At 60.7% G+C, this 10,770-nt stretch overlaps 1 protein-coding gene across 2 annotated transcripts in view; it reads right to left on the reverse strand.

Moving 5' to 3' along the window:
• EBF2 (EBF transcription factor 2) overlaps window positions 1-5,144 on the reverse strand; it is a 191,789-nt gene extending 186,645 nt beyond the window's left edge. For both annotated transcript variants that reach the window (XM_055300713.1, XM_055300712.1), the window contains exons 1-4: window positions 4,639-5,144; window positions 1,957-2,113; window positions 843-906; window positions 483-538 (exon numbers count right to left, since the gene is read on the reverse strand). In XM_055300713.1, the coding sequence (XP_055156688.1) occupies window positions 483-538; window positions 843-906; window positions 1,957-2,113; window positions 4,639-4,769 (408 nt within the window). In that variant the 5' untranslated portion in view covers window positions 4,770-5,144. The remainder of the gene's footprint in view (window positions 1-482; window positions 539-842; window positions 907-1,956; window positions 2,114-4,638) is intronic.
• Between the last annotated feature and the right edge of the window lie 5,626 nt (window positions 5,145-10,770).

The following is a 10,770-nucleotide window of genomic DNA, read 5'->3' on the forward strand; positions in this document are numbered from 1 at the left end:
GGGGAGGAGGCAGGGCAGGCAGGGAAGATGTGAGGGCAATGGAGAGACAAAGGAAAGGGAACTTCAGAACAAGCACAGAATCGGCTTTTCCCCCTCTGCCCCCACTGCATTAGGAGTTAGCACAGAACCGAGCTGTGGCCTGATTAACTCAAGCGAAAGAATAATAAAGAAGTTTGCCCTAGCGAGGACATATTTCCTGCAAAAGGGAACGTTTGGGGGGACGGGATCTCCCGACAATTGCTTCCTCTCTTCACCCCTTTGCTGCCCTACCCCCAATTCCAGCCTTAGAAAGAAACAGGACAAGGGAGGGGAGAGAAGGAAAAAATTGTTCTCCAGGTTGGACAAGGTGCTAGTTGATGTGAAGAGGCACATGAAGTCTGACCCAGGAAACCAAGGTGGGGTGGGCAGGGGTCAGGGGCAGACGGCAGCGGGGTGGGATGGGGGTGCCCAGGAGAAGAGGAGGCGGTGGACCACCAGCTCACCTGCTTGGTGACCGAGTCGATGAGCCTGACGTACAGGTCCTGCTCCGTGCGGACGCCTGCGGGGCAGGGGGCAGGGGGCATGAGGTGAGGGCCACGGAGCCACTCTGGGCACCCCAAGCCCATCACTGCTGTGGGAGCGGAGGCCCAGGCAGCCGCTCCACGCTCCCGGCTGTGGGTAGGCACGCAGGCTGTGCGGTCCTGGGGGCAAAGACCACCCACCCGCCCCTCACCCTGACCGGGCCTCCCTCCCGCAGCCCTGCGCTCCTCAAGCCCCGAGGCTGCCCTCAGGCGACTGCGACAAGGTCAGATGCCCTCCTTGCAGGAGAAACGCGCAGGGCACCGGCCCCGCTAAGCTCTCACCATTGCTGTACAGGAGCTGTAACTTATAGTGGGTGCCGTTGTTGGTCTTCTCGTTGCCTTGTTCCTGAAAAGACAGGCAGCAGCGTTCGAATCCCTTGCCTCCCTGCAGCCCCCACCCACCCGATGAAGGAAAAACCAGAGAGCGTGCCCCACACCGCCTTCCGCCTCCAGCAGCCTTACCCGGCTGCTCTGAACAACCCCCTGCCCAGCCCCAGGTCAAAGGGCAGGACCATCCGCCAACCAACCTCTGAAACTTGCTAAGGCTGGGACCACTTGACCCTCTCCAACCCCCCTGTCCCGGCCCCCTTAAGATTGTCCTCAGAACTGTGACCCCCAGAGCCGGGACAATAGGACACTGCGCCAAGGCTACCCCCAAATAGGCCCCACCCCAACTCAACCGGCTCCATCCGTCCTTAAGAAGCCCCAAGCAGGATGCAAGGACCTGTCATTTGGAAGGGCAGCGTTGGTTTGGCTCTATCCCACCAAGATTGGAGCCTCTAGGGCCATAAGCTCAGAGACCCAGGTCCCGATGCAAGAGGGACCTCAAGAAGCTCCTGCCCTAAAGCTCGCATCCTACAGCTGAGGAGACTGAGGCCCAGCCAGGGCAAGAGGCTTCCCTTTGGTCACATGTCCATTTCATCTGAGATCAAATCCAGTCCCCACACCGGAGCCTGGGTCAGGAGTGGGCACTGCACTGGGGAGCGAGAGTGGGAGTGAAGGCAATGGGGAAGGCGCTCCAGGACTGGGCTCTGGGTTTCCACCCTGCCTGCCTGCCGGCGCTGGCAGGTGCAAAATGATAGAATACAACCCGGAGAAGGGCATGCTCTGGTCTGAAGGACGTCTGCTCTGCAGTCGGTCCACGACCAGGCTCCGCTAACGACCCAGAGGCTGGGTGCGCAGAGCCGCCAGCTCCCCCGCAGCGCGGGGCACGGGGAGTGGGGCCCCGAGGCGGTGCCCGGAAATCGACTGATTCAGAGGCTGGGACGAGAAGCCTCGATTTATCATTCCTGATGATGTGAGTGGAAAAGTGTCGCGGGTGACAGATGGAATCTTTAGTGCTTTGCAAGGAGCTAGTTATGAGGCCGTGGGGGCAAAGAGGGGGACCTCCGCTTACTTTGTCGTTCTCCACAAAATCAACGAAGGCTGTGCGCTCAATCTCCACCGGCTGCCCCTGCCTGTCATAGAGCGCCAGAACGAAGTGAAAGAAGTTGGATTTCCTCAAGTTGGAGGGAGGCTGCTTCTCAAAGTGGGCCCGGGACAGGGCGACTCCGCTGCGCAGGAAGAGACGTGGGGGACACCGGACAGAGGGAAGGAGAGAAAGACACCATGTTACCAACGTGCCCACACAAACACCGGGGAGGGTCAAGGGTCCTGGTCCCGGTCCAGAGTTCTGGGCCTCTCGGACCCTTTTGCAATTCGGCTTAAGGAGAGGGGACTCTGTAGAGGAGCTGCGGTGGCCACAGGGGCCGGCTGGAGGTTGGCCGGGGAGGCCGCCGCCCCTGTCCACTGCCACCACCCGCTGTTTCAGCCTCCGGGGCGTCCCAGCGCCCTGCAGCTCAAGGTCTGGCCTTTAGTGGAGACCAAAGGATCCGGGCTGCGGACCAAAGCCCATAGCGGTCCCTGAAGGAGGCAGCCCAAGTCTAAGCCGGTGGGGGCACCGCGATCTTCACCCTCAGGTAGGGCCGCCGGCTGGGTCAGGATTTGGAACGAGGCTCCCGGCTTAGGGCAATAAATGCCTTCTTACTTTTGGAAGAGGTGACCCTTTTCTTCATCTTCATTGGAGTTACCTGTCCTAGTGCTACTCTGGATCTCTACAAAAGTTGGTGGGTGGGAACCCCCTGGGGGCGGGGGGAGACCCAGAGCCCACGCCGCGGTCCTACAGGGCAGAGGCCTCACCTCCCGCTTCCCTCGGTCTTCCGAAAAGTTGAGCCCCAGACGGAGGCTGAGTGAAATCCCCGGGACCAAGGATCCGGGGCCACTGCGGAAGACGTGATCCTGGGGACCCCGCCCCCAGAATTGCTGCGCTTGGAGAAGCCAAAATGTTATTAAGAGGCAGAGAGCGTCCTCGCCAGGGGCCAGGGGGATCCCCGCCTAAGCTGCATCTCCCCGCGGCGCCAGCCAAACCCGCTGACCGCGAAACCCTTGTTGGAGGACCCCGGAGGCGCCCTCGAGCGTTTTGAGTGTACGCACACACCTCCCTGCAGACCTGTCGCGGCCGGGGACAAACTAGCCGCCAGATCACATTTAACAGAAGTCTCGGGGCCCAGGCGAGTGCGCAGATGGCCAGTGCTGCCCCGCGGCGCTGCGATCTCTGGGCCTCGCACCCCAGGGCGCGAGCCCTTTTCCCCCTTTTGAACGGTGTAAAATTGTGGCTGCAAACAGCCACTCGGGCTGCCTATTCCAAATTTAACAATTATTTGCTCGGGGTAAAGGAGGAAAGTAGGGATGGTGTCTTGAAGGTGCTTGGCCAAGGAAACGCGCCTCGGAGCCGGCTCTGCGAAGCTGCCTGGTTTCCCTCCGCCTGCGCCCTGCGAGTCCGCAGACCCCGGGCAGAGAGCCGCCCCTGCCTCGTGCCGTCTGCCGGGTGGGGAGAGGCGCGCCCCGGGCCGCGGGCAGACGCGAGGGAGCCGTGGCCCGCCCGGGTCTCCTCTCCTCCACGGGTGGCGCCTGGTTCGCTCTACCCGGGACACCTGGAGACGCGGCCTGTCTGGGAAAGGAGTAATTTCTCTGCGTGATGTCAGGACTTGGAGGGAGATGGCTAGGAGAGCGGATAGGAAGGCTGCAGTCGTGGGAACAAGTCCGTGGGCTCTTTGGGTTCGGGTTCGGGGGAGGGAGGCTGTCCCTTGAAGATGAGGACGCGGTGACCACGCATCCCAGCCCGGTAGCGGCGATGAGGGCAGGAGACCAGAACGTCTTTGTGGGGTGGCACCCTGCACAAGGCGCTTACTATCTCAGCACGCGGACGCTGGGAAACAAAGTCAACTTCAGTAACTAGCGGGGAAAAAAAAAAAAAAAGACCTAAAGGCTGCGGATCCCTGCGTTTGCGGCCCGTCTTCTCCTGGCCTTTCCGTCTTCTGCGACTCGTTCTACCGTTACTCCTGCGTCTTTGCTCTCCAGTCTCCCGGCTGCCCTCGCCCCCTCCTCCGTGCGCCTGGGCCACGGTCCTATCTGGGCGCCTGGACCCCCCAGCCTAGCGCCCTCCCCCGCCCCGGAGCTCCGGGCCGCGCTGCCTCCCCAGCAGCGGCTCCGGCCTCTCCCACTCCTCGCGTCGCCGCCGCCAACCGGCCGCGGGGCGTCCGGCCTTCGGGAATCACCCGGCACGATGCGGGAGGAGAGGCGCCTGCGAGCGGCGTGGAGCAACCGAGGAGCGGCCGGGAAGCCGGCTCCCCCGCGGCCGCAGCTGCAGCTCCGGTCCTCGCGCTCCGCTCCCGGCCCGGCCCGCACCCGCGGACTGAGCGCAGAGCTGCCGGCGTGGGATGCCACTTTTGTTAATTCTCTTCCCAAAGAGTGGTCTGTGCGGAAGGAGCGGGGGTGGGGGGAGACACCCAGGCGGACCCAGGCAATTCGGAAACTCGAGTGTTGGCTGCGGGGTAAGTAAGTGTCCCCTGGACCGCAGCGACCTGCCTGCCCTAGGTCGAGCCCCAGCGCGCGCGCGGGGCCAGGGCGACAGATGGGAGGGGGGGAAGAGGGAGAGCGCAACGGATAGAGAGGCGGTGAGAGCAAGAAAGGGACCGAGGGAAAGACTTTAAGATAATAGCAACATAAGTGATCATTGCGAGGCCGTATGGTTGGTTACCTCTGAGCCGCGACATTGGCGTCCACCACGCCGACATTCCGGACCCAGGACCTGACCGAATCCATCTCGGCACCCAGCGATTTCTCTTTCAGAGCTGGTCCTCTTCCTAAAGTATCTTGAATCCCAAACATTTAAAAAGTCTGGTCTACTGTCGCTTTAAAAATACAGAGTTACAACACTGTCCCTACTGTTCCCAATGCTGTCACCGAACCGTCTCCTCCAAAGCAATCCAAGAAAAGGGATCAGGAGCCGAAGTTTGAGTCTCTCTTGGGCGGGCGGGGGGGTGGGGGGGCGGGTGGGAAAAGGAGATAGCCCGTCCTTTGCTTCGCGCGTGGGGTGCGGACTGATGTAGTTAAAGTTTGCGTTTTATCCTCCGCAAGTTCAGATGCGCCGCCTCGGGGCCTCCGTCCTAGGTCGCTCGCATCCTTCCAGCGGCAGCGCTGCCTCCGGAAAGTGATCACAATTTAGAAGCATCACCTGTTCTGGGAGAAACAGGACGAGATTGATGGCTGCCTAATCTCTCCCCTTCCTCCTGGCCCCCCCCCCCCACTCCCTGCTCCTCCCCACCGCACGAATTTAGAAGAAGAAGAAAAAAAAAAATCCCCAACAGGATCAGTTGTAAAAGGAAGGGGAAGACCCGGAGCCGAGAGGAGGCGGTGGCTGCGAGCACCGCGGAGCCGGGCTGCAGCCGCGCGCGGGCCCCATGAATGGGTTACTACGGCCGCGGCCGCGGGAGGCGGAGCCGCCGCCCGATAAGGAGCCTCATTTGCATGGACGCTCGGGATTGGCCGGCGCCGGGCAGGCCGGGCCGACGTCCTCCGGCGGCGCGCGCCACGCTCGGCGTTGCCGGGAGCCCGGGAGGTGAAAGGGGACAGGAAGCCGTGGACGCCGTGGACGCCGCGTCCTTGCCCGCACCCCGAGTGCGTGCGCGGGCCGGGGCCCCCCGAGCCTGCACGCTGAGGCCGAGCCTTCCGGCGCTGCGGGTTGCGCTGTGCTCGCTCAGTCTGCCCGCGGGAGCAGCAAGCTGGCGCAGATCTTGCCTCTCGTTGCAGACTTTTGTAGCCTGCGGGGAGGCACCGTCATTCCCAGTCTTGGGGCTCGGATCCGCGTGCGCCTGTTTGCGTAGACGCGGAGAGGGTGACCCCTTGCACTTGTGTTTCGTGCAAACGATCCGCGGAGCAACCCAGGTCCCCGAAGGGCTCTCCCCACCCACCCCCCCCCCGCCAAGTGTCCTGGAGTGTCACGGGGACACAGATTGTGCGTGCGGCTTACAAGTTGTTGGGAGAGGAGGAGGATGCATGAATGAAGGCCGGCAGCCGGGGGAGGGGGGCGAGCCAGGCTCAAGGGTTCGGCCAATAAATGGAGCGTCGCGGGGGGAAACGATCCCGGGGCAGACACGAGCGGGAGTCGCCCCCCCCCCCCCCCCCCGGTGCAGAGAGCCTGCTGACAGATCGTGGCCCCGGGAGCCCCCACCCCGCCCCCTCCCCTCCCACTCCCGTCCCCGCAGCCCGGGGCGCTGCAGAGGAGCTGCAGGGAGGCAGCGGGGAAGTCGCGGAAACTTTGCCCCCGGCGCGCGGTCGCCGCGCTCCGGGCCGCGGGCTGGTGGCCGGGAGGCGCCGGCAGCTCCGCCAAACAGCTGAAACCCTAGACGGCCTTTTTTTTTTTTTTTTTTTTTAACTACGCCCGGGCAGCTCGCGGTGCCTATTAAAAATCCTCCTGGCTGGGTGTTATTTTCTGGCTTCTCCTTTTGTATTCTGATCTGCGCCTAGATCTGCTGCTGAAATCTAGAACACCAGCGCGAAAACAGATTTGAAGACAATGAATGCAAATCTGTGCTCAAAGACCATCTGCCGTGGAGGAGACAAATCAGCTGTTCCGCACGGTTCGAGCGACTGCGCCCGAGCCTCCCGGCTTCATTACTGAGAGGGCCTTGGCGAAAGCCTGCATTGCGTTCGGGAGACTTTCCCCCCCTTGTAGGGCTCCAGTTTGATTGTGAATTGACTCCCCATCAGATCCCTTAGGTGTAGGTGAGCGCTCAGACACCAACTGCGGGAGTTTGCCGCTAGAGGACACAGCGCCTTGCAACTCGTTTGCCAGAGCGGACTGGAAGCTCGCACTTTCAGAAAACGCCGCTCTCTTGAGAGAGGGACGGGTCTGCGCCTCTCCTCTACCCCAGGGGCAAACCGCGCGACCCTACACCGCGCCAGCGGATCGCGCTCAGGATGCGCAGGTCTCTACTGCAGATATTCCCTTGAAAACCAATGAGGGGGTTGGGGGGGGGGTGAGCGAATCCTTTATGCACATATCAGGGTCCGGGGATTGGGGCAGTGGATTTAGGGGGCGGAGAACGTGAAACCTCCGCCTCTGGGTTGTGCTGATTGTGGCACCGCGACCCCAGGGCTCTGGCTCGGTCCTGCTGGACACAAGGGAGCGATGAAGAAGGACTGGGCGCCCGGATATGGCACGGGACTATTGTAAAAACCAAGATAGGAGTTGTCCATAGAAAGAAGGAGGGTAGGAGAGAAATTTGTAGGATTGAAACTTCTACCCTGTTTCAATCTGGCAATTCTCTATATCATATGCGGCTTTGTGGATCCTTTCGGTCCCTGCAAACACTAAGTCCTCCGAGTCTTCTACCCGGGCCCGCTCTCTTAATCAATGTCTCTGAACCTAAACCACCCAGCCCCATTCTCGTCTGGGATCTGTGCCCAGCGGAGCCAATGCCTTGGGTGGCGGAGAGTTGATGAACCCAGCGATTTTTTTCAAGGGGCGTCTGATCTGCGGCACCTCCACGCTGTCCAAGGGAGGTACCGAGCCAGGTCCGGGGGACCGCGAGGCAGCCGTGGACCCGAGCCTGGCCGGACAGCCTGCCCTCGGGTGCGGGGTAGCTGGGTTAAAGGGCAGAGCCCGGGTCAAGGACGCTAGCTAGCTCTTCTCTCCCGCAACAGCTGCCACCCAAATTATGCCCTCCAGGAAGCCAATGAATTGGTCCCTTCTCCGAGCTCCCTGCTGCCCTCCCCCAAACCAGACCGCCGCGCTGCACGGGAGCCCCCACCCCACCTCCCAGTGACAAGTACTGGGGCCGCGGTGCCCTGCAGGGAGGGAGTTTGGGAGAGCAGGAACCCGGGAACTTTGACCTGGGCGGGGGCGGGAGCTGCACGGCACCCCTCCTAGCCCGCTGCGCTAGGGGTGCCCTGCTCGCGCTGCTCAGGGTGCTCCGGCAAGCAGCCCTGCGGGGGGCCCACCGGCTGCGAGCCGCTGGCGCCCAAGTTCCCTCTGGGCGCGGACGGAGTTCCCGGGCCAGCACGGAAAGGAGGGCCGAGGGGACAGGGAGTTGGGGGGAGAAGCAGCCTTGGGGGCCCAACCAGGCGGCGCTTTGACATTTGGGGAGCAGGGAGCGTCTCTGCCAAATGAGTTGGGTTTAATTCGGTTTGTGTGGTTTTGGGGGAGGATGGACGCACAGTTGGCCACCCGCGCGGAAGGAGAGTTGGTGACGAAGTGAGCGGCTGCTGCTGGAGGGTCATTCCCGTCCCCGCAGCCGCCAGCCACCCCCAACAAACCTCCTTTGAGAGCGCGCCACGGAAATCCCGCCCCGAGCCGCGCGGGGGCCCGGCCCGCGCAGCTGAGGCCCCGGGAAGCCGGGCCCTGCGGGGGCGCAGAGCCCGCGCGCGCATCCCCCGCTCCGGGCCGCCAGCTCCGTTCTGTCCCGTGCCTCGGTCGAGGAAAAGCTAAAAGGCCCTTATTAACATTCTCCCCGACATTCTATGTTCACCAAATTGAAGTGGGGGTGGGGGTGTTTCGTCTTTCACCCTGTCCCCTCCTTTGTTCACGCTTCCCAAGGAACTCCCCGGTCCCCTTTCCGTTCACGTTTCACATCCGCACCTCCGTGCGCTATGTTCAATTTCCTTGGGATCGGTTTTAAAGCCCGTTTCCCCAATCTCGTTGGGTCCAGTCTCCTGGGCATCGCATCTCTCCTCCGGGTCAGAGGTTCGGACGTTTTTCTTAGGAAATTGTTCACCAAGCCTCGTTCTCGACCGGCAGGACCCAGGAGTGAAATCAGAGGTGTGAAAACGCCCCCTCCCCTTACAACCTGACCTTCACCCCCACCCCCTAGACACTCACTGAGGCGCCTGGGTTTACGCAGCCCGAAGGACAGAGCCAGGCTAGTACCCAGAGAATTCGATCCATAGGGACAGGCCGTCTGGGTTTTGTAAATGGAACAAGTAAGTGTCTCTTAGTGGGATTTTTCCAATTTGTTTGTTTGTTTTATTGGGAACCTTTGCTTTTTGTTTGTCGGAATAGAAGTAAATGGATTTGCTCTCCATTTCAAAATCCTGCCCAATATTTAGGTCACAATTCTTCGTGGACTGATTTTTTTTTTAAATATCCAACTCCACTAACTCCCACTCCAAATTTCAACATCGGTATTTTTCTTACAGAAACTGGACTTGTATGCTCCATAAATAAGAATTCCCCGAGGGGTGGGGGAGAGGATACTACTGTGTTCACAAATGCACCACAAATATTTCAGGAGGACTCCACCATCCATCCCGAACAATTCTCTTTTAGGACAATTTGGTAAGAAGTTAGATTCACTTCTTGATTTGTTTTTACATAGTGAAGGAGATTGGAGCAGGAACAGCTGCAGAAACGCTGAGGCATGGAAGTATGTTTTCTAGACACATGATATTGCTTGCACCCAGGCCGGTAGGGTCGCTGCAATGAGTTTACCCAAAATGGGCTGAAGGAGCCAGAGTTGACTCTGCCCTAACACTTGGCAACTCCAGAAAGCTCTTCCTCCTCTCATTCCTCTTGTTTTCCCCTCCTCTCTGGCTTGCTCCCCCTACCCTCAGTCTTCCCCTTCTGAAACACACTTCCTTCCCATTTCCTTATTCCAGGCGCAGAGAGCGAGGGAGCCCCGAGCCCAGGCAGAGAAGCAGAAAGGTCAAGGGAACAAATTTTCGAGGCAGCAGTCGCGCGTGGACGTTTGGAGAGATAGCGGCGGAACTGGGCCCGCCGCAGCGCGGGAGTGGCTGCCGGGGACGCGTGTGCTTTGGGATGCAGGTGATCCGTAGAGAGAGAAGCGCCTTCTGCAGCCTCCAAGGGAACCTGGGGGCCTGGCTTCCTGGGGGGAGGGTGGAGGAGGGCAGGAGCGCCAAGCCGGCGATCCACGCTGCGCTGGGGTAAACCGGCGCGTTGCAGCCCCTTCCAGGTACTTGTGCACGAAGACTTTGGCATCTCCCACACAGCAGCTCTTAAGGCCCAGCCATCGATGGCAAATTGACCGGCATTAAGGGACCCAATCGAGTAGATCCTTACTCAAGATAAGGCCGAGAGTAAGATACAAAGGTGGCACGTTCACCCAGTACTTCCTGCGTGCCAGGCACTGCCACACGCTGTCTTACTTTTAAACCCGACAGCAATACTTCCAGTGGGATTTATTTGCCCCCAGTTGACAGATGTACAAAAGGAGGATGGGAGATGGCCTCCGGGCCAATAAATTAGGAAACTAGAAACAAAGACCCACACCAGTCTTCCACTTCCAATGCACAATTGGCGTGCAATATGAGGCCTTTAATCCGAAAAAGTTAAATGTGACTTCCCCCCTCCTCCCTTTTTTTTTTCGGTTTCTCAGCTCAGTTGAGGGGAAAGATAACTGAAGAGCTTCTCTGAAATGCGCCCCCCCTTTCCCTGGTGGTCCCCGCCCCCCGCCAGCCGGCTGGGGAAAGCCCTCGGGACCTCCCAGCTCCCTCCCAGCTCCTTCCCGGCTCGCGGCGAAGGTGTGAGCGATGTGTTGATTATTCATATTTTCGCCGAGCGTACACTCCGCCGCGGCCGGCGCCGCCACATTTCACACGTACACTCACGTACACACATGTACACGCGCGCACTCCGGCCCCGCGCTCCCTCTGCACTCTGTGCGCCCGGGGGTGGGGGGGATCGCGGCCCCCATCCCGCACCGCCCTCCTCGGGTAGGGCAGGGGCGACCAAAGGCTCCCACTCACCCTCCCCAGGTCGCCTCTCCCTCCTGGCCCCCAGAAACACACCCTAGGCTTCCGGATCCAACTTTCTTCTCCAGAATACACTTGTCTTCCCAACTCCCCCTCCTGAGTTGGGGGGTGGAGGGGTGCG

The sequence above is a fragment of the Nyctereutes procyonoides genome, unplaced genomic scaffold, assembly GCF_905146905.1.
Source record: "Nyctereutes procyonoides isolate TBG_1078 unplaced genomic scaffold, NYPRO_anot_genome, whole genome shotgun sequence".
Lineage (NCBI taxonomy): Eukaryota > Metazoa > Chordata > Mammalia > Carnivora > Canidae > Nyctereutes > Nyctereutes procyonoides.